The 24330-nt window shown below is 38.4% G+C and overlaps 1 protein-coding gene across 6 annotated transcripts in view; it reads right to left on the reverse strand.

The window, feature by feature from the left end:
• SFSWAP (splicing factor SWAP) overlaps window positions 1–22901 on the reverse strand; it is a 49236-nt gene extending 26335 nt beyond the window's left edge. The window contains exons 1-12 of one of the 6 annotated variants that reach the window (XM_054082136.1): window positions 22280–22899; window positions 19629–19798; window positions 18965–19102; window positions 15768–15853; window positions 11396–11621; window positions 10830–10945; window positions 9813–9948; window positions 6982–7222; window positions 6619–6750; window positions 6173–6266; window positions 3725–3899; window positions 944–1177 (exon numbers count right to left, since the gene is read on the reverse strand). In XM_054082136.1, the coding sequence (XP_053938111.1) occupies window positions 944–1177; window positions 3725–3899; window positions 6173–6266; window positions 6619–6750; window positions 6982–7222; window positions 9813–9948; window positions 10830–10945; window positions 11396–11621; window positions 15768–15853; window positions 18965–19102; window positions 19629–19798; window positions 22280–22542 (2011 nt within the window). In that variant the 5' untranslated portion in view covers window positions 22543–22899. Of the gene's footprint in view, window positions 1–943; window positions 1178–3724; window positions 3900–6172; window positions 6267–6618; window positions 6751–6981; window positions 7223–9812; window positions 9949–10829; window positions 10946–11395; window positions 11622–15767; window positions 15854–18964; window positions 19103–19628 lie in introns of all 6 variants that reach the window. The other 5 variants (XM_054082135.1, XM_054082137.1, XM_054082139.1 and 2 more) reach the window with 5 other exon arrangements.
• Between the last annotated feature and the right edge of the window lie 1429 nt (window positions 22902–24330).

Raw genomic sequence — 24330 nt, forward strand, 5'->3', positions numbered from 1 at the left:
AATGTATATTCTGGCTAAATTTTTCCATCTTCCACTGTTGTGTTCTGTGCATGGGTGAGACTAGTTTTTTTTGTTCAACTGCACAGTTCTTCCAACATACAACTTTTTCTAAATGTTTTGCACTTCACTTTTATTATCATACAAAATATTTCATATCCGCTTTAGATATGTACCACCACAGCATACTCTACATTACTAAAGTTTAGAAAGGAACTGCAACTTAAAAAAAAAGGAAACATTTTGAAAATGAAAAACTAAATTCCTGTGGCACACTCATAGTTGTAAGAGAAATATTAAGTTTTTAAGCTTGTAAATACTGACAGCATCCCCACTTCGTTAAACAATCTCTGCTGTGAAGCGGTCTTGGGGAGGAATGGGGGAAATTTGATCCCTTTAAGAGATCGTTTCATTCAAACCCTCACAGCATATCCTTCTGCCATAACATACGTGAACACAGTAACAGGAGAAACCCACACAAAGAGTTAATGACATTGCATTATAAGAGCAACAAAATATCAAAAAGGTGGTATTAGTCTATATGGGAGTGCTACAACTGAAAACCAGCTTGAAGTATTTTATTACTCTCTAAAGAAAATGAGAAATAGACATGCCTTTTACTGGGCTTTGTAAATGCAATCTGGAAATTAGAAGTTCAGTGTTCTACATAGAGGTTGTAATGGAAAAATAAAACATAATTCAGAAAAATTATGAATTGGGCAAAGCACTCAACTGCCAAGTATGTTTGATTCTGGCTGAGCATCCAATGAAGACTGCATTCTTAGCAATAAGCAGGAAATCGTGGGAAAAGAGAAGAATTCTGACTGTTAACACGACACAGTGAAGCTTTGAATACTTAAAAACGCCATACTTATTCACATGACAGTTTTTTAGTTTGCCTGAAGGACTCAATATGTCATTTGGTTTTCAGTGTAACATGGGATACCTTGCTTAGCTTCCAACTCCTCCTGTGTCAGTTGAGGTTTTTTCTCTTCAGCAGCAGTACAAGGAGCAGTAACCGCTGGAGTATGATTTGAAGCACTATTAGCATTTTCTTGGCCCTCCTTGCCCTCTTCTCCCTCCTCGTCACTGTCATCATCTAATTTAACACGGTTTTTCTCCAAAGGAAGAAGGTCATTTTCTTTGGCCTTGATTGCAAAGCTTATTGGAGCAAAGGATGCTGTGAATGAATGGGTAAGATTTTACACATCATTAGATGACTGTAGAAAGCAGGTCGAATGTCTTGACTTTACCAATTACTCATGCACACTCCACCACAAGGAGACTTGTATCACCCTTACATTATGCTAATTACTTTGGGGGAAAGGACACCACCATTTTTTTTTTTTTTTTTTTTGTTTTAAAACACCAAATGTTGGAAACCTCATTTGCCATGTAAAGATCTATCTCAAAGTCTTTTCTAATACTTCAGGAGCAGCAGGGAAAAAGAAAGGTACTCTAAACCAATTCAGGAATTACATTTCTTGAGGCAAGATAAATAATTTCACACTCTGTCCTACATAAACCTTAGTTTCAGTATTACTTCTTTCCCCAGATGAACAATCTACTCTTCCAAGGCTTAAAATGAAAACACTGTGCTCAAGCTCCTATCTGACACACTACAGTATGATATGGTCCCTTACGTTTCCTTCACACCGTATCAACGGTTTGCACAACAATAGCATCTGGCAGGCTCACAGAACAGTATCTAAAGACTTATTTCCATCCATACGAAAATTAATTGCTTTGGGGAATTAACAACATTTCATTACAGGAGACACAAATGCCAAAGCTAAATACTTTTCCCCAAATGTCTCAGCTAGTCTTGCTGTAGCAAGATTGGTGGTCAACTATTCCTTTCACGCAACCCCTAGTACTGCAACACGGAAGAACGGCACAACACACTCATGCCAGCACGCTCCAAGGAAAAAGGATGCCTGTAGAAAACATGGAATACTACAATAAAAAGAAAATTGGGGATCATTTCAAGCTAGGTTGTACTAATGGATCTTCAAAAAATATTAAGCACAGCTAATATATCACTATGTTAAAGCCTGAACGAATCCTTTAGCCTCATAGCATTCTCCTTGAAAGCCTTATAACAACCATTTACGGAAAAAAAACCCCACAGAATTAATCTCTGAAACATTTATCCAAAGTGCAACTTCTAAGAATAAAGAATGGACTTTCTCACATATCTCAAGCACATCAACCTACTATCATATGTTCTGCTGAAACATTTGTCTTTCTCAGCATGTCTTTTGCATATATATCCTGTAAGATTTCAGTTATGGAAATTTAAATACAATAATTAAATTACATACCAAGGTTTATAAAATGTAAGTTTTGCATCTTGTAATTTTGGGGTAAGGAAACTGGATCAGAAGTAAAGAACTCAAGAATTCCAAGAGAAGAGCTATTACAACAGTGATTTTCCAACCTTTTCAATGACAAAACAAATCCTAAAATGCGTTTTACTCCCTCATATGCAGAAGAAAAATGCAGTGTGGTTGTTATGCCTGTCTTGTAGCCAACTACTGTATTTATGTTACAAGAAAGTGGAATTTGTACCATATTAGAGGAAATGAAAATGAGTTTATAGGAATGGGATTGTCATAAAATGACTCACTGATTACATTCCATCATCTAAATTTGAGCAGATTATTATTAAAGCACTGGCTCCAGGATGCCATTTATTAACTGCACAAGAAGAAATGATATAAATTTCTGTTGTATATTATATTATGTTAGTAAAGCATCTTTAAAGACAGAGAAGAAACTGCAGAATATGGACAGCCAAACAACCATGGCAAAGGCTTGGAGCTTGCAGCCCAAGGAGGGAAAGAAACTGCAGTAAGGAGCCAGAAAAGAGAAGAATTCCAAGAGACCACAGGGAGCAGATGAAGTTATGAGCAACTCAGAAAGCCACTGAAAGGGCAGGAAAGCAGCACCTATCCATGGGAACACAGGTCAAGACTGGTTTTTCCATTTTCTCCCTCTTTTTTTTTCCGCCAGTGGCTTTCAACTCTAGTTATGAGATTTAAGTGTCTACTTTTTATTAAAACCAAGAAATTTTAAGGTATCTTTTCCTGATAGAGGAGGAAATCTGTTCTTGAGTACAAAAAAAAAAATCACTTCCCCAACTCAGGACATTAATAGTATGTTAGCTGACTTTGTTTGACTGGCTTCCAAGAGATCCTCATATTTTGTCCCTCTGCTGTTGTGACTGCAAGAAGAAAAACATTCTGCTTCAACACAAAAAGCATCTTTTTTTCCAAGATGACTAACGTCTAACATAGGAAAGCTGAGCAACTGAGTAATAAGTCTTGCGCACTTCCTCCTTATCTTTCAAACAAGTTTCAAACAAGACTACTGCTTTTATTCAGAAGGAACAACTTCTTTCTTGCACAGAGCTTGAACTGTCAAATTTAAAATGACAAAAATAAGATTCTACCGGGGTCACCAATGAAAGCCTTCAACTTCACAGGAAAATGAAATAAAACAATTTAATCTGTCGGACCATAAATACCTGACAGTGTGATAAGAAAGAAATATGAAAGCAATGAAATTACTTATTTCAGTCCTTTTTTGATGCTTCCAGTGAAAATACTTTGTGTGATGTAATTCTTTCCCTTACTTTCCCCCTGCCTCTCCTCTCACTTTTTTTTTCCCTGCTTAAGTAGATGCCAACACTTATTCTCACACCCAACAAATCATGCGAACGTACCTTTGACCAATTTACCATCACTGACAACTTTAGGAGGAACATCCTTTTTAGTTCCTGCACCTCCCTTAGCACTTGGCTCAGACGCATCTTCAGGTGCATGTTCATCTGCAAATTGTGTCTCACTTGGTGTATCACCAGCAGTTTCTGCTGGAACATCTTCAGATGAAGATACTCCCTTTTCAAAAGAAACATGCAAGCTTAGGGACTGGGTGGTTCATGAAGGAATTAATGCAGTGTCTGTGGAGCTGCAATTTTGACAGCCATTTCAAAAATCATTATCAACAGCTGATTTTACATCAATAAGTGCTCATGACCAAAAGTCTACTACTTATAAATAATGCATTGCTTCATGTAAACATACAGGCTGGAAAAACTAGAGACCTACAATAAGAATATGTTGTTTTGCAGTGAAGAAAATGTTCTTTCTCTGTACGCTTTTGCCAATAATGGCTCTAAAAGTTGTAATTTTAAAATGAGGCCCTAAAAGCATAGGCTTTTTCTGAAGTACATTCTTTTAGGCCTTGATCTCCAGGGTCCAGGACAGAATCCATTAAAGCTAGTTCACACCAACAAATTAACAGTTTTTCTAATGTGAAATTGCATGATACCTTCTTTACAAACTCAAGTTTTACAGGGATTAACACAGGTTAAAGTGCTCGATTTCATCCAGCACTTTGCTGAAGAACATTGGGCCCATCAATGTTTTCTGTGTCATTAAATTGATAAAGTACATATGTGCTGAAATTTTCAAAAGAGTAAAGAATTACTGGTTCTACTATTGCATGACTGAACCGTCGAAGACGACCTCGAAACTCACAGTATAAAAATTCTAAGATGGATAATGTAGAACATTAAAAATATTTACATGGTGAGTCAGGGGATGACATTAAGTAATTTAACATTTAAATGAGCTTCTCAATAAATAGGTTGGTTGATTTCCACTGGCTGCTGTTCAGTACACTTAATGCTGAAACATCAGGTATTGAAAAGATCCTTTCATTGCTCCCTGCAGCCATTCCCCAAATAACAGAACTAATTTCTGAAAGTCCTTGGAGGGGAAAAACATAAGGAAATCAAGGACTTCATCCTGTATTTACTGAAGCCAGTACTACAATCTCTTATTAACTTTAATGGCCAAAAGGAGAACAATCAATTGCATTAGTTGCCTATATGTACGTTACTAAAGCATAAAGATAATATTGAAATAATTATTCTAAAAAATTAAAGAGAATAGCATTATCTATGAAACCATGCAGTAGAAAATATGCATTTTGACCCCAAGGGACTTAAACCAGTTTCTGCTTGCTTCTTAGCTGTACTCATCTGAACACATAAAATGCATACTTTATTATTACACTTCAGTTAGCGTACAATTTCCCCCTAAAAGAAATGCTAACAAATCCTCACCAATTAAGTATTATGACTTCAACCCACTGGTCTGCAAATAGGAAATTCTAGAATAACAATCAGCATTATGGTACAGACAATCTTGCACATAATGTATCAACTATATAAAATCATAGTTACCAGAGCTTATCTTTAAAAACAACGCTTTCCAAACATTTTTCACTATTAAAACAAAATACTAGACACAAGTGTTTCAAACAGCAAGTAGTACTGAATGTCTTCATTTTCCACAAAGCGATTTTGAGGAGTTTACCCAAAGGCCTACCTTCTTCAGTTAAAGGCTCCCCAATCTAAGCCTTGAGATGACAAATGACATAGGGCCTAAAAAAAAAATAGCTCTTTCCCATGAAAAGTTAACATCAGATCACGTATTCTGATACTATTCGCAATTTTCTTTTCAGTAAGAGAACAATCTAATGAGATTAGCTAACATGAGAATAAACACAAGGATGCCAAATCTGTGTATCATCTTGTAATAACATGGATTAGAAGCAGCAAAGCAAGTAGGAAATTGATGTGAGACTTTGAAGTTCCAATATTGTTTCGGTCTATCATGACAGGACAACTCTTTAACAAAGCCTCTCTCGGAAAAAAGCACATCAGAAAAGTAGTTTAGCTACTGTTCTACAAATAACCACAAGGCATTCAAGAAGCTATGGTTGTTTAAAAGCTATACCTAACCTTTCTGACAACAGAACACTAATCCAAATCCCACAAAGCTCTAAACTTCCACAAAGCACGTATTTCCTTGTACAGAAAGCAGAAAGATTGAGGTTTGCCATTTTGTATTACAACCACAGTAAGTGGCTGCTTATACTAAAAAGCAAGAAATAACTATCGCACACCTCACATATCCTTTTTTAAATCCTACAAAATACTAAAAAGCAACAACAACAACGGAAAAAGCATTCACATCTTTTGCTGAACAGTATATCTCCAATATTCACAGTTCCATTTTTAAAACATCTCATGGCAACAGTAGATAAACAAGTCCTTTTCTCACAGAGCATTTTTAATATATGTACATACAAACACACATACCTGACGGTTGTCACTGCTCTCTTTTTGAAGGAAGAACTGTTTTTTAAATTCATAATAAGCATTATACTGGTGCCATGGCTGCAGGAACTCAAATCTGTGAAAAGAAAACCGAATATGTGAAAATGCACATGAAGATAGTAAATACCTACAATCCTTTGCCATCCAATTTTCTCTAGCAGTTGGAATGCTATTTGACATTTGGAAGCACTGTAACTTAATGCTTAAACCTCCAGAGGATATACATTCAGAGCATGCTTTCTAGAGATTTTTTTTTTTTTTTTAGGTTGGTTGTTTCGAGGATTTGGGCAATAATGCTTTGGCATTACCTTGAATTTCAATTAAAAAAAAAAAAAAAGATACTACATGATCTGCACATCCCGATAATACATTTAAAAATTAAAATTTCAACTTATAAAACCAGAAGTTAAAATAACATTTTCTCTTACCTGAGGTCATTCTTGGCACGAACACTGGATTCAAATTTTATTCCATTCCTAGCAACATACTCAGCTAGCTTATCAATAACAGGTTGGATATCTGGGGGTGGAGGTATAATGGCAACCACTGGAGCAATCGTGCTGAAAACAGAAAAATGCATCATTTTAAAAAATATAACAAATATATTTCAGTCATTAATTTTTAACGAAAAACATTTACATAGAGGTTTGCTCTCTGAGCTCATTATGCAGTTAAAACATAAACACTGGCAAATACTGCTGAGGAATCGCCAATAACAGAATCATTGAACACTTCATATTGAGGTGCAGGAAAGAGATCCCCCAAGCAACAAGCAAACCTGTTTGTCGTACCTCGTGGATGTTGTGGTTGAGGTCAACCCACTGCTGCTATCAGTGGTTGTGTCTGGGGGAGGTGGAGGTGTAGTACCAGGTGGGGGAGATACTGTCGCCACTCCGGTAGAGCTCGATACCGTCACCCCTGCAGGCAATGCGCTGTAGTAAGTGGCAACATCTATTCCCGGAGGCGGAGGCGCGAGGCAATAGGTTCCATCAGGTAGCATATAGTAACTATAATACATGGCTGCCACAGTTGCTATAAAAAGACATATTAAAGAACAATGTTCTAATCAGAAGAAAGACACATAATAAAAAAAAAAGATGACTCCAACGTTATCACATCAGTACAAACACACTGAGAATTCAGATCTACACAACACACTCTAAGAAACAGTATCCAAGAAAAAACGAATGCTCATACTAATGCACTTAGGATGAATAAGAACTATGTAGATTAAGAGACAGAAACAAAATGTACTGAAGGTCAGCTGGAAGCCAAATAGGTATGGAAAAAGAAGTAAACCAGTGAAAGACTATTAAAAAATGACCTAACATGAAATCATTCTTCCTACTCTAATTCACCTCTGGCAGTTTAACTCAGTTAAAACTACGTGTGCTCTAAGAAATGCACATATATCCAAAACTAACATCAAGAGATTAAACCACTGATATTGAGTTACATACATATTAAACCACTATATTGCTATATACACATACTCAATGAAGCTTCAAAAAACAGAGGGATTTTGCCATGTAACACCAATAAAATAAACAACCAATTTCAGCAAATTTTCCACACTAGAGGCTTCTCCAACTTGAAATATTTCTTGACATTGCAAAGGCTTATGGCTTGCTTTCTTTAAGGACAATATTTTATAAATCTTTAATCAGGTTAACACTTTCAAATGGCAGTTACTTTATGTAAATCTACACATTTTCTGCAGGTAGACGTATAAACGGAGAGCATTCAGGTAAAACGTTTTGAAGGATGTATAGTAAGAGTTTATACTTCTGGAGGCAAACTTTAATCAAGATATTAAATCACAGTGAATTACCCTCTTAAAAGTGTCATAAACATTCCTGTGTAGCAGTACGTACTTCCATCAAAGAATAAGTTAAGGATAGCAGAATCTGTTACGTTTTAAAGTCAGGAGAGGAACTGTGAGCTTACTCTTGTATTGCTACTAAATTCTAACCTCCCAGTTTGCATCATATACATTCAGATCGAAGCCTGACATAATAATCAGAAAACTGACAAGCATTATTCTTAGAGATAGTTATTCTCATTTTAGCTTTTCTCGAAATAACCAGTAATTTTCCATTTGTTCACAGAAATCTTATTTCCATTTTATTAAGCTTCTCTTAAGATGCAGTTTTAAATATTGCTTCCATACATATTCCTCTCCATATAACACACTCTGACAACACCTGTAATCATTGGAATGGTTCTGAACCTATAATGCATCAAAATCTACTTAGACTATTATGGTGATGCTGCTTTGCAACATTACTAGGAAACCAAGAACTTTGAAGTAACACAACACGTTACCTACAAGTTTATAGCACCATGAAACCCTACTGCAGTGAAAGCTGCAACGTATATTTTCTTCTATCTCAGTAGTATCGAATGGTTAAATCCCAAAAGTGGAAGGGTAAGTTACACTACTACATTTAAGGTCTGAAAGGATTTCAGAATTCTGAAGAGAATTAGAGGCACATAAATCCAATTAAGTTTGACTTCACCTTCTTGAGTATCAGAGTTTACAAAATTAGCAGGCTTTATCTACGAACTGCATTAAGCAGCCTCAAAGATAATGGACATGAGACACATCCAGAGAAGTTAAGATAACGTTGCTAAAAAATCCATAGCAAAGTTGATTTTTGAAAGAGGTTATACACAGGACAGTGCTCCCATTTATCTGAAATGGTTCAAGAAAAATCTGAGATTAAAGATTTAACAATTTTGAGATCGGAGAAAGTCTTGGTATTTTAATAATCAGGCACAGGAAAAGTATCCGAGCAGATAACTTTACACATTGCTTGCTTATTATTTAAATACATCATTGCTTTTGTTGTTCTTTTGAGAAAAATTTAAAATAGAATAAAAAATGGCCTCTTGTAGCTCCCCCTTAGATAGTGTAATGAGAAATATAATTTAAAAAGTCAATTTTAAACTCTGAACCCTGCATATTCCCAAATTTCATTTTCTACATAGAACACTGCACCAGTGCACAGAATAAAAGGTAAAATAATGAAAGACTACAGAACTTGACTGTCTAATAGAAGACTTATTTATCTACTGTAAAACTAGTTACAACTTCAGAACAGAATACCATACTAAGACCTAGTTTTATCACTTCAATGGGATCCTTCAATTTACACGGTTTTACCCTTGCAGATTTTTCTTAAGTGTTAGACACTTTAGCTAAACTGTTCAAAGCAGATTTATCGTTTGTATTTTCCAAGTTTTGTTTAAAGGAGGTGTCATGAACTCCTTCATAGGACAATTTTATATTCAATAGTGAAGGCATTAATTAGGCTTCGTTAGTAGAAACTAAAGGCAGTTATCAAAACCCATTAAAGGTGCAGTGCTAACCATAATCACAGACTGATGATTTGGCCTCCCGCGTGCCCACCCCCCCCTCTGCATTTCTGTTTTTCCTAAGCAGCTAATAATTCAACAGATACCCAGTGGAAGGATGCACCTTCAAAGATTGAGGAGACTGATAAAGAGTAAGTATTAGTTACAAATGATCAAGTATGAAGCTAACTTATTTTCTTGCCACCAGAATCCACACAGAATTCATCAAGACATGCCACCAGCTGCTTAATCATAATGCACTTACAATCAGAAGAATATTCTGCTTGTGATGTCTGTACATTTGCCCCATCTGTTGACTGTGGTGTAGACGAATTGTTATCCGATTGCGCTTTGCGCACCAGTGCTGCAAGGGGATGATCAGGGTCTACTACCTTCAAAGGCTGCAAAAATTTTGATAACAGAGGTTAAAATCTGAAGTAAGCATTTAAAGCATAAAGTATGCATTTAAAACCTAATCTGGAAAACAAATTTAAGTTAATAGACATTGATACTATTGTGCAAATAGTGAAGTCATTTTTGCAGCTCTCACATCAGAATCAATTTATTTTTTTAGAATTTGTGGGGAAAAAAAAACCCCCGAAAATGCTTCAAAGTGATCAAAAATCCATGACATGGCAGGGGGAGGGGTGGGAAGTGGGTTTCACTCTTGGTCACTTACTGCCAAGGCTGGGATAAGACACAGAACTTGACTTGTCTGAATATCAGACAGCACCACCGCCATTCCTCTGAAAGTCTCACACATGCACAACTATCTGTCATTCCCAACAGTTCATCACTGATCAAACTCAGAAAATAAAAATACCTAACACATCCAGCAAAATTTACATTTAATGAGTAGTATTAGTTCTGCTGAAATATTTTTCACTGAAACTATTGTTCCCTGTCAACATTTTATCTACTAAAACTAAAAAGAAAACATTCCCCCCCCCAGTTTGCATACAGAAGGCATTAAACATCTTAATCACTTCAGCTTCAGTTCAGGTTCTGTAGGATAAATCCTTGAGCAATGCCCTCAATATCAGAGGGCACCAAAAAGAGATATATAATTCTTTACAAATGGAGAAAAAACAATTTAGGTACTGCAGAAAAGGTAACTTGAAAGTTTACCAGAGGAGACTTAAATTACTAAGATACAGTGTGGGGGGAAAAAAAAATAAAATTTTTTATTAACAAAAGATCTCCACATCTGCGTATTACAATATTTTTGCCTGGGAATCAGACGTTTTACAAGGCACAAAGTAATTTTAGTAGGGTCAGTTACCTTCATGAGCTCTTCCAGCCTACTGCATTTTTTTGATGCAAAGAGACTTGGATGCAGATAATTTCCATCATCGTCGTCGTCGTCATCATCATCTTCTTCAGATTTGACTCTCGAGTCTAAATAAAAGAAATGTCTGAATTTTATTTGTGTTTGCTATGAATTTGTACTGGGAGAAAAAGAAGGTACAGGACAAGCATGCATTCTTAAGAAACTACCATTTTCATAAATCTACTTATTCACAAAAAGATAGGACATGAGAAGATACTGCTAGCCATAAATAAAACTAAAACCTAAGTGCACAGACCAAGTTTCCATTAGACTAGAGTTTCTAAAAGCTCCAAGATAGTAGCACCTCTTATATCGGAATGTTTCCCCAAACCTTCTTTTCTTTTAAGAACATCCTCCGATTTAAGCAAAATTTTGAATCATCACATCAATCTCAGTATGAAGAGAACAATATTGCCACTGCAGCACACCAAAAACATGTTGCTAATTTACAAAAAAAGACAGTGGATGTTTCAGTGATTCACACCCCGAAAGCATGCATTTGACAAGCAACAACTTACGTTTTTTCTCGTCCGCTTTATTTTCAGAAGGAGCAGCGTATCGTCCCTCTTTCATAGCCTTCTGAATGAATTTGTAGTAGGGATTGAGGTAGTGATCAAATCGCAAGAAGTCAAACTGGGAGTTGCGTGCTTGCTTGGCTTTTAGCATAATCTCAAACTGTGCTCCCTGCTTGCAGACAAAATTTGCAGTCCGTTCTATAATCGCATGCATTTTTGCTGTTGGTGGCTGTGGGAGTAAAATAACACATATTTGTGTTTCCATAAGCAGCTTGTAAAGTGTGTTAGAACTCCAGGGGGAATTTGAAAGAGCAGTAGTTCCCTGCCCCTTTTCTCAGCTTTCTCTAGCAACTGGGTTTCATGATCACTTTCAGCTAGTGAAATCAGATCAACACTGAAAACTACCAGTCTAAATACTCCCTAGCTGCTCATTCATTTCCTTTTGCAAGACCGTCCCCTCCTATCAGCCCAACCGTTTTTGCCATTGCATACCAAATTGAAGAGGGGAACAAATCCTGGTTGAGTTTCATGCAGCAAAAAGATAAATTCTTTTAAGCCAGGTACCTTCCATAGCCATACAGACACTTCTGCTGGCACAAGACAGGAGACAGATGGATTTCTTGACATAGCAGTGCCAACTTGAAGTGGTCCTGCTTTACAATACCTCAAGGAGCTCTTAAGACAACACATGTGGTCTTCCCATCAGCTGTGCTTAATTCTGTTATCACTGAATGTGCAAATATTGTTCCCTAACTAGAAAAGCTTTCACTGTGCATTTGCTTGGAAAGCACACGTTGCATTGAAAAAAGAACTGTAATTCCTGTGCACTGTCAGTTTCCCATAAAAAGTCATTGAACACTTCAGCCATAGCAGAAAAAAGAAAATCAAGTTGGGCAGCATCTATGTGATGTTCCTGCCCATGGCAGGGGTGTTGGAACTAGATGATCTTTACGGTCCCTTCCAACCCTAACTATTCTATGATTCTATGCATTTCCACTCCTGAAATCCCATGTAAGGGGCTCTGTCATATTAAACCCAAGAACTGAGAAGAACAAGACTATACTTAAAGAATGAATGAACTTCATCATTCACTGTCTTTAATTTCATACTCTGATAGCTCTGTTTTGTCTTGTGTCCAATAAACTGTAGAAAGGCATACTCTTTGTGCCTATAAAGACAGAAGTGTCACATTACTGACTCATTTTAGCTTTGCATTTTCATTGGTCCAGATACAGAACCACATTATGAACCTCAGAAAACCTTTTTCAGAAGACTGGAAGCACATGAGATGGTGGTGCTCTGTTTAGGGAAAAAGTCCAAACGCGATCGCACACCATGTTTGCAGAAGTTATAGTCAGTCAATTGGATCCTTTACTACAACAAGTTCAACACAGACAATAATTATTTGTTTCAAGTTTTACTTGTCCCTCTAAAATGCTACCAAAGATTATTTTCATTACAATGAAGTTCTCAACAAAATGATAACAGTTTGTGCACAGCCAGTTTCACTATTCATTCATCCATCAAGTTCCTCCATTTCTGCAGTTCTTATGCAGAAATAAAAAATGCTTAAAGCCCAGAGATTCATAAACAAAGCTGAAAATCAGCAAGGAAGTTCAGAACCAATTGTACGTAATTACTACCTGGTTTTGAATTTGAAGCCGATACCAATACATGCTATGGAAAACAGGCACTGTGGATATTGATGTTAATATGTTTTTAATTGACATTGGAGAGCACTAACACCGCTTAGCTACAAAAGTTTAGAAATTTTGAAGTGAAAAATGTTAAACGGTAAACAGAGATGCAGAGATCATAGGACACATTCTAGTTTACTATTACATTTAATAAAAACGCTAAAACATTTAAACTGAGAACTTTAAATTCCTGAAAGTAGGAGTGCTTGCCAAAGAAAAAAAAAAGCATGAAAAAACACGGACGATGTAAGTGCTGTTGTCTATTATCTAGTCAGATACTCTGTTCCAATCTTAAATCTAAGTTTTTCATGAGTGAGTCTCCCTTACTACAAGTTAACTAACTATCTTTCCAATCTCTGGCAAGCCTGGAAAATAAAAATTTTGAGTCTTGTATTGCCTCTCAATATTCTCATCTGGAGAAGACAAAGCAGTTTTCAATCTCTCCTTGTAGGTATAACTGACAATATCCTCTTACAGACCAATTCCATAGCATCCACACAGTTCTTAAAATGCAAGGGTCAGGAACAGTCCTCTTTGCTCGTAACCCTGACATCAATAGCCTTCAGTAGCAGAAGACCTCCTGCATCCTCAACACAATGCCTCTATTCCAGACTAACAATACTGCTGCAGTTGGAGTTGCCATACACTCAACATCCAAGAGTTTGCTAAAGCCTCTGGATCTTTTTTGCAGCACTACTGCCTAACTACTTATTCTTCATTTAACACCTGCGCTCAGGACTGCTCTGTACTACAGGACTTATTTTATACCTGTCTTTACTGAACTTCACCTTGAAGACTGTGAACGAACTCTTCAAGTTAGCAAGCTGACTCTCAATTATTCCCATCTGCAAGTACTACAGTTTCCTCTCGAAAATGATTCAAAGTTTACAAAAGTTCTCCCCTGTAAAGACCATCAACAAATGCTGTAACTATGCACCACATGACTCTTCATGAATATTAATTAGCAGCGAACTCAGGAGAGACCTAGAATACCACTCTGCCATTTCCATAAGGCGGCAATGTATCTGTACAACTTTTCCAGTCACTTGTGGACTGACATAATGGCAATGTATTTTATGATATATCTCTCCTATTTTTTTAAATAAGAACAAGTGGAGAGTGAGAGTACTTTATAAACATGCCTGTGAAACCACATCAATAACTTACCAGGATTTTGTCCTTCACAGCAAATGAATTATAAAAGCAAGGAATAAATACATACAATGGTAAAATGGAATGACTTGACTAGAACAACGACAAATCAAGGCTTCCAAAACAAAAAACCAACTCTCAACTCAAGGTCAAGTATAAATTTTTTCAAGAGTTGCTCTCTAGTCATTTAGGTTTGATTTTTTTTAAAATAAAAACCAAATACGACCACATTTGCTTTCTGTTCATCTGAATATAGTAGAGTTCAATACCTGACTGAGAAACTACTTCAGCAAGCTCCACACTGCATTCTGCAACTTACACGTAAAATATACCTTAAGATTCAGAACAAAATTCAAGCAAAGCATCTATCTAAATCAGCAAAACCACTTTCACTAGCAGTTATTTTCTGTAAACAGCATCCAAAGAGCTGCTAAATAAGCAGTTCTCACTGAGAACTCAACATTCTTATCCTAAGACTAAAGCATAACTCATAATTTAAAGGCAATAATGTCTAAAAACCCTAAAAGTAGGTTTGCAAGCACTTCACTAATGAAATGTACCATGACATTGTAAAGAAAAGTAGAGAAAGTAAAATTAGAATAAGTAACGTTGCACAGTAGATTTCTTAAACAGCTCGTATTTCATATAAAAACCAGAACAGGATAAAAACTTCCAATTAAAAGCTAATGAAGTAGAAAAACACTCTTAAACAAATATCCTGCATTCACTATTAGCTAATCTCAAAGAGTGAATCTTTACTGGCTAACCTTATAAAGTTGAGACAGCAACCCAAATATAAATCAACACCTTCATGACCACAGTAGAGGAGAAATAATATTATCTGACTTCCTATTATCTTTCACGAAACTTGAAATAAATTCCAAGTCCTCATGGTAACAACTGTACTCAAGCAGGCAACCTTCAGGTCTCTTAAGACAAATCCACAAGTTTCAATTAAGCTTAAAGTTTACTACGTGACAACTTCTGGTAACACCACATGAAGGAAAGAGCTTCTACAGGCTAATATTTTCAAGTTACTTCAGAATTTGCTAGGAATAAACTATTGCTTGTCTTCTTCAACAGATTAGTTTTAAACACAACCATTATATCTGATCACTTCCTACCCTCTTCAGATTGGGATTTAATTAAAAGAAATCCAGAAAAAATCACCTTGAAAAGAAGCAATCTTTTCGTTTAAAAGTCATTTACATTCAGAATGTCAACCATCTCACCAAGTACTCATCCCAAGAAAACTTGCCTTTTTTCTACATTATCTAAAATAACATCACAAGTGATATTAAATGCACTTAGAATAGGCACTACAATAATTTCTGCATGAAAAGAAGATCCAAGAGAGCTGCTGGAACTCAAAAATTCAAGAAAGAACAGCTGAAATGAAGCTACTATTTCAGAACAATCCAAAACGTACCACAATCAAGTTAATGGGGGGGCAAGAAATCAGTAAGGCACCATAAACTGCTTGGAAATTGACAGAAATGTAGGCTGCATTAAATGTATACACATACCAGTTCCACATCAGAAGGTACGTTCAGTCCCGGAGGGGCAACAAAAGGTTCTTCATTTTCTTCTACATTTTCTGTCTGAGCTGTTTCTATGAGAAATGACAGAATAAAATACTATAGGACATACAAAACGTGTCAAAATACTCAAATGTTTACAAAACATTAAAATAAAGTCTATCTAAGGGCTGTGCAATTCAGGAATTTCTCAAATTAATCTGTAACTACCATTTGCGGGTTAAATTTAGTTACATTACATTTAGATACAGTTCCTCTCCCTGGTGTTGTGTGTAGTTTATTTAAGATTGCATACATTATGTCTTAGCAGAGGCATCTGGAAGAATGAAATCCTACAAACTTTAGCCATGACTACACAGCCGAAGACAGACATGTCAAACAAGCATTCTACAATTCATTTTTATGAATGTTACTTTTTGGTTTTACAAGAAAACCATACAAAAATAAGGGGAATAATTTTCAATGCACCAGGTGAACCCTTTCCCAATAGTGATTAAAATACCACAGATATCAAATAACTCTAAAGCTGCTAAAACCCATTCACCTAGTCTACTTGAATTCAGTTTCCTGTTTATATAAACAATTCCAGCCTACACAAACAGGCCTACGTACCTTCATCAGCTTCCTAGCCCTAATGAAAGTTGTACGGGAACACAATATGAGGCCTATAACCCACTTTCCTCACCTGCAGAGCTAAATCAGTAGTTGTCTTAATAATTGATTAAAATAAACATTGCTGTTCAGATGGGAGTCCACCCTAAAGCTGGTATGGTACCTTTTAAATCAAGTTTAACATATCCAAACATTTAACAAATTTACCACATGAATTACTCATCTGAAATAGTCATTGCTTTACAAAGGACAATTTGCATGACAACCTGTTACTTCGTATACCGAAACGTTCCTCTGAAAATATTTTTGCTTTATAGATTTTCATAATAATCCAAGTGGAAATTTTACTTTTTTAAAGTAACTTTTAATAGTATCTATTCTATTAGCTCTAAGAGAAAATGTATTCCAGTTTTACCCTAACAAATCAGATGGCACCAACTACATGAAAACCCAGCTATGGAAACTATGGATACAGGCAGCAGAACAGCCTAATCATGCATGAGATTCCACAGCAATTATTGTATACAAGCTCTAACCACACAAGAAAGAGAGTTAACTTCTTTGTTGCTGTTTGGCATGTTGGGTTTCTCCTAAATGAATACAAATAGTTTAACTCCACAAAGGCACGTGGAAATATTAGTACCAAGGAATGGAGGAAGCAGGAGCAGACAAAGTAGAACAGGACTATTTCTTCTGGCAGCAGCTCCAGCTAACACTTGAAGTGTTCACAGTACTACAGCCTGTAATTCACATTACTGTTATCTGCATCTTCCCATATTGGATTTTATTCTATTATGATTTATAAAAAAATAATTTTAAGTATTTATAGTCCTGTATTATTCAACATTTTTGCCATACAGCAATCTATTAAAAGTCTGTACAGTTCAACTACAGTAAAACATAACACTGATGTTTATAACTCACATTGCTCCAAGTACTTTTCCACACCCAAGTACTCTGTTACTGGAAAATGTCCCTTTCTTACCCATCATTACTAAGAATTTTCTAGAACATAGAGTTTAGTAAGAAAGTTCACAATTGAGATAATGTTCTAATCATCTGCTATGATAATCTCCTACTTCTTGTCAGTTGCACTGACAATTCCCACATTACATCGCAAGATTTTGTAATAGCTTAGAGATTTTCTATGCTGCACCAAAAATCAACTAACTAAATATTAACTTGTTCAAAGACTGGGTAGTTAAACCTCTCTTTGCCAATGACTAAGTTGTGACATTTTAATATTATTCGTAAAAGTATTACTTCATTAAGACTGAAATCCATTATTATAGATATCTCATCATTCTAGGGAAGAAAAATAATGTACAGCAATCCAGACACAACCTGAACTCACAACAGCTCTCTTACCAAACGACACTGGAATTTTTATTTATTCCTTATACACTTGATCAAAGGTAGATTCTGCAACATTATGGCACATTTTCACACCGTTTTGCACAGACCTTCTAAAATACAGGCAGCCTGTAAGGTTCCACAGATTCCTTTTTTGTGATCAACAGAGAGGGCAATCAATTTTTCAACTGCTATGCAGTAGAGAAAAATGGGGCAGTCAAATACAAACATGTTCCTCTCTATCACCCCTGATTTTTCTGTACGCTTATCCCTATCTAATCACAGATTCACAGAACATGAAAAACAATCCTACAAAAGAAACACTTCAAAACCCCACATAAAGAGAACATGGAAACTATTTCCTTATACAGTCTAGTGACAAATGGGAACAAAACAAATGAAATAAACCCCAGAAACAGACAACTTAATTTGGCATCAGTACTTAGTACAGGAGAAACCCTTGGTAGAATGCAAGCAACACGGACACTGCTCCGACACAACCCCCCACACACAGCACCAAAATCCACCAAAACCCCTTTTTGTCCAAAATGATCCTGCACTGTAGCACACACCTAGGTAAAAAAGGCAGATCTCAGAGCACAGTAACCCACCAATAAGTAGTAAGACAAGCCGATCACTAATTAAACAGTCCTCCCTTTAACAAGACATAGCTCAATGCCACTTGAAAGCTTTCCTAAGACTTCATGTTAAAAATGCAAGGTTATTGTAATTAGAGATGGGAACACCAGAACTTGAACTCTGCATCTTTTAGAATCATGGAGACGGGCACACCGTGTTGAAAAGACTGATTTATAATTAAGATGATAAAACCTAAACCTAAAAAACCCAGATATTCTGGCCAATTATTATTTTGTTTGTAATAATATTTTCCTTCTTGACCAAGAATTATATTGGCAACAGACAGGATGTGATGAATTACTAGATTTTTTTCTGAATAATAATCTCCAAGAGCAATATTAAATTTCCTATCCCAAATACTGTAGTATTGACTGTGCCACAGGAGGAAACATTTAGATACATCAACAGCAAAGTCCCTACAAACTGAATAGCACATTTCCTTAAAGACCTTGCTGAAATGTTTTGAGATTTTTCACAGGCATTTTAATGAAACACACGTTTTCAACTGTCAGCTGCAAAGGAACAACACAAAGGTGGTCTGTTCTTCCCATCAATTAACCATTCCTGCTTTAATCCCTTACCTCTTTGTTTTGCAGGCTGATGCTCCTCCTCTTCAGTGGGTTCTGAAGGGTCATAGTAATCACTGCCATAACTGAACCCCACTGCATTGTAGGTACCATCCTCTGCCAAAGCTTCACTCAGTCTTTTATATTCCTCCTCTTGAAGAAAAATGCAATTACCAATCATTAGAATGTATTTAAAAGCTTATTTCTTGAAAAGAAAAACTTAATATTTCTTACTTTACTTTTTAAATGAGAAGGTTTCACCGAATCATTTTAACTTTCATTAAAAATTGAATAGAAAATGCAGCATATACATATGCTGACCATTTATTTCTTCCTGAAGAGATAAAGGCTGTGGGTTGAAACATTCTAATAGAATTATGCATACAAAAGCACAGAATTTAATTTATTCAACAGTAAGAAAGACGCAGAATTTGTTTATTTAGTTTTTTGGGGGGTCTGAAATCCCAGTCTGCCCTCAGAATCTGGGCAGTTTCTGTGTGGCTCTATATTTAAACTATCCTGAGGTCCTCTCACATACGCAAAGACTCCCGTTTTTCGAATCCACTGGGTACTGTCAAGATAACATCAGAAAAAGAGAGTATAAAATTAGGAGTAAAGTTAATTTCATAATTATTTATTTAAACATGTGCTAAACTCAGGAAGTTTCCTTGAGCAATACCTTGCCTCGCCTCCTCCTCAAGCAAGTCCGTATGCAAGGCTAAATACCTCTCTTCATCACAGAGGGCTTCTATTCTAGCTTCCTCTTCAGACAATTGATAATCTCTGTTCCAGGTGGAATATTCAGCATCGTATTCAGAAAGGTCATGTAGGTGACCACGCCCATCGTACCTGCAAGATGAAACCGCTGGTCAATGCAAAAAACTTAGGGCTTGGGTTTATGTGTCTACTTAAATACTTACCCATTAAAAATGAAAAAAAAAATACTTATACGTTAAAGCATATTTCCTTTTAGAAGTTACGTTTAATTTTGCTAATCATTTGTCACCAACTATTGAAAATTTGATTAATAGTCTAAAATCCTCTCAGAGAAACTAATAAATTATTACAATTACAGGCAAAGGTATCATTTAATAGTTTAAGTGGGATCCATTTCCTTAACAGCTCTTACCGTACGTGCTTCAACCAACCAATCAATGTCACTTGCAAAATACGTTTTTTCTGGAAAGTCAAATAGCTTACATTCACACAAACCCGAATACATAAATACCTATCCGTAAGAACCAAACGGTCGAAATTTCCTCGCTTCTTTCTGCTAGTCCCGAACTCTCAGGAGATATCTTCACCATAGAAACTTGCGTCCATTGGAGGTAAAATCATGGCTAGGCTCGGCCCCTAGCCATTTGGCTGAGGAAATAAGTTCTGGGTTATGTGATAGAGAGACACACATACATAGGAACAGTAACATATACATGCAATTTAAGGAGGTTCACCGTAAAAACGGCAAAGATCAATGATGTAAAGTTCCTTTCTACTAAGCAGAAACAATTTTTTGGAGGAAAAGCTCTGCATTGGGATAATGTTTATGCATCAGTAAGAGAAACTGATTGAAAAGTAAAGTGACAGTAAACTCGACTCCGCTGAGGTGTCTTCCCACACACAACTCTTGACTTGTGCCAACTTGCTAGACCAAAAACAAAGAAAGTAAATATTCTTATAGAAAAAAGTTAATGAAACACGTAGGTCTGGTTAATCAAGCTCTGTCCACAGGCAAACTTCAGCCCATGTCTTCTCATAGCAATGTGCTTTTCTCAAAATGGTGAAAATGAAGACTTCCTGCTGCTGCTGGAGATAAAATGAATCTAAGCTTCCAAAGGAGTTGATGAGATTAGTAACCGTAAGCTAACTCAACTTACAAATCAACGTTATTTTAATTTTTTGGTACTAAATGTACATACATGCACATACTTAGTTTTTGCTCCCAACAACTTCTATAACAACAGTAAATTGGGTTACTGTTGCACAGGACCACAAAAATGGCCTCAATCTCTAATGAAATCTGCCACAGAAGTGATCTGGATTAGAAGTGTTCATCATAACACTTCTCTTCTCAAGTAAGTCAGAAATTAAACATTACCATAAACATTTATGGTTGTTTTCTCATATCTTTTGTGTTTATTTAAATTTAACAAATTCATTTCAAACATAATTGATGGTGTTATTCCCAAAAATGTGCAAGGGCATTTCTTTTTTCACCATTCTTATTGGAAGGAAATTAAAACACCTTCCTTTACTGATCTTTTCCCTAAGCCAAATACAGTTGCAAAATCAGAACAAGAAAAAACATACACAGCACCAAAATAATGATGAAATTGAGGGAACAAATATCTATAGTATGTCATGTGATCCTTGTCAAACCAAAATCCTTCCATCTTTCCCACTGAGCTTCTCAAGGTCAGCCACAAATCACACTGCAATTTCACTGCTCCACTCAAAAATACCCAACTTGACCTCCCATCTTCCATCTCTCCAAGAAAATACTCAGAAAACTAATTCTGAATAAGTGCCTTCCTAAATCCCACCGTGCACTGCTGAAACAACTTAGAGACACCCTCACCTCCCCAAATCAAAATTAAAACAAATTTTGCTCTCTCCAAGATATTATTCTCTCTGGCCATGAATCTGTACCTACTGAAAACAACAACAACAACAAAAAGCCACTTTTGACATAAAATTTGAAAGGCAAGCAGCCTAAATAAAAGCCATTCTGCCTAATATAGTGAATTATGGCACTAGAAAAATGCAAGTAGGTCAAGAATTGCTTTTAAGGTATCCCAGCAACAGCCTGCAGTCAGATTATGTAGGAGAACTAAGAAATTCCCATCTCCCTCAAGGCAGGCAAGTACCTTCATACACTCTACACTACACCTTTCTTACTTCGAGAAAGTGCCTAGTAGATCTTCCTATGCAATAATGTTCCCTTGGTTTCCAGGTGCAAAAAGATTATGTTTGTAGTTTGCACTGAAAAGGAACAGCTGAGACTCACCCTCCACTCCACCCTGCAAACCCTGCACCCTAGCAAGCAGGGCATAAAGACCCAACACACAGCAATTGTCAGAGAAAGGGGAAGCTCCCAATGCTGCTGGCACAGAGAACCCCGAGTTCCTACTGCCGGGAAGTCTTATGAAGGCAACACTCGAAACATTCTGCTAGGAGCTGCCCTCCAGCCCTGCCACGGAAGATGCCCACACGTCTGCTGGAGCGAACCCTTCGCTCATCCCCCGCCCTCGCTTGCCCACAGCATAAGGGGAGGAACAGACAGAGGCTATAACAGGAGATCTCGCAGCAGTCTGGGGGTTGTGTTACACCGACCTATCGATCATGATCTTGGGGTCTCCCATCCAAGGAATAAGGTGTCGCCCCTGCTCCTGGTACTGAGCCTTCTCATCATCTCGGAACAGCTTGCAGGCATAGCCGAACACCAGCAGCTCCACACGGCTATTCCCACCTCCACCTCCTCCTCCTCCACCTCCTCCGGGGGGCCCGGGGACCGCTGCCCCGCCTGACAACAACATTAGGGGCGGCGGGCCTGTTTCTTCTGCGGTCCGTCGAGAACCTCCGGCCCCTCCGTACATCACCAGGGGATGCAGCGAGGAGGAGGAAACTCGCAGTAACAACGACTGTCCGAGGAGCGAGTTCCCCAGAAGGCCGAGCCCGCACTAAACCCCCCACCTCCAGAGCACCACAGTCGCCATCACCCGAAACAAAATGGCGACGTTTCCGCTTCCTGTGGCGGCGCGGAGGCTGCTGGCGAGACGCAGATTCGCCGCCGGCACGCTCTGGGCAGCCCGAACGTGAAAGCGGAGGAAAGTGCGAAGCGGCAGGGCTTGTGGAACCCACAGGGCAGCGCGGAGTTCGGCGGCACCAGCTGGGGGTTGTGACGCCACAGATATGGCGAAAGTGCGGAAACGGACAGGGAGGAACCGCAGTGCCGGGGCTGCTCCTGAGAGAGAGTGTGGGCGGTGCCGGGATTGTCCCAGGAAGGGGCGCGGCCTGGGTGGAAGGGGCGGGGTCCCGGTGGCCTGGGAGGAGTCGGGACGGTCCCGTGAAGGGGCGTGGCCTGTGGTGAGCAGAGGTGTGGATAGGCTAGGGAAAGGGGCGGGGCTTAAGCTGAGAGGGGGCGTGGCCTATGGGGCAGTGACTCCTGTGAATGAGCGTGGTTGAGTGACTCTTGTCGTGGGGCAGTGACTCCTGTGGTTGAGCGGGGAAGGGGCGGGGCTGCTCGAAGGAGGGGGCGTGGGCTGGATGGGGAAGGGGCGGGGCTTATCCTATAAGGCGCGTCGACTCGGCCGGGAAAGGAGAGTGGGTTATCATATAGGGAGCGGCCTGGGCGGGGAAATGGGCGTGGCTTCTCTAACGAGGGGCGTGACCTGGGTTGCCTGGACGGGGAAAGGGGCGGGGCTTAGCCTTGGACTTTTCTGGGAATGGGCGTGGCTTAACATATAGGGCGCGGCCTCAGTGTACTGGGCGGGGAAGGGCGCTGCTTCTATGAGGGGGCGTAGCCTAGAAGGACTAGAAGGGAAGGGGCGGGGCTTGTCAATGAGGCGCGTGAGCTTCGTGAGGAAGGGGGCGTGGCTTAGCTCACGAGGGGTGTGGCCTGCGGGTTCTTCCGTGAAAGGGGCGTGCTTTCTTTCGTGGGGGCGTGGCCTGTGCGGAGGGGGCGTGGCTGGGCTGCCCCCGTGGGAGCGGCTGCATAGCGGGGCCGTGATCCACCCGGGGCACAGCGGGGTGTGGTGGCTTGTCAGAAAAAAAACCCAGATAAATTCGACTATTTTTGCAAAAAATCTATAATCTGGGCTAAAACTTCCCATATTGTTTACCTCAAGGTTGTTGTTTTCGTTGCGCTTCCAGAAGTACGAAGAAGGATGTCACTTCGGATGTGTTTTATTAAAATAAGGTTGCGCAGTGCGTTTTGCGGCCTTTGGTGAAGGGATTCTGAACACCCAGAGAGGCAGAGCCGCTGGGGTTTTCCTGGGCGAGCAGCTGACGGGCGTCGTTGTACAGAAGGGAATGAAATGTGTTCGATATTGTGAGAAAAGCACTGCACCAGTGCTGGGAAAGAGGTGAATGGGTTGGGTGGGTGTTTAGAAATAGCTGCCACCACGTCAACTTCATAAAGCAGGAATCTAGAAACGCCCTTGGATGCTTCTTTGCGCCTCTTGAGTCATGAAACTGGAAAGAGCGATACATGGGGTTTCCATGATAGCTTTCAAAGTGAACTACATGATCTGAGTAAATGATATGATGCCGATACGATACTGCTTTTAGGTAGATGTGATGCATGTGCAGTTCCATGTGCTATTCCAGGTCCTGGAAATATACTCAACATTTGTATCCTTTGTAATGAATATGTGGAAATTGCC

The sequence above is a fragment of the Cuculus canorus genome, chromosome 17, assembly GCF_017976375.1.
Source record: "Cuculus canorus isolate bCucCan1 chromosome 17, bCucCan1.pri, whole genome shotgun sequence".
Classification (NCBI taxonomy): domain Eukaryota; kingdom Metazoa; phylum Chordata; class Aves; order Cuculiformes; family Cuculidae; genus Cuculus; species Cuculus canorus.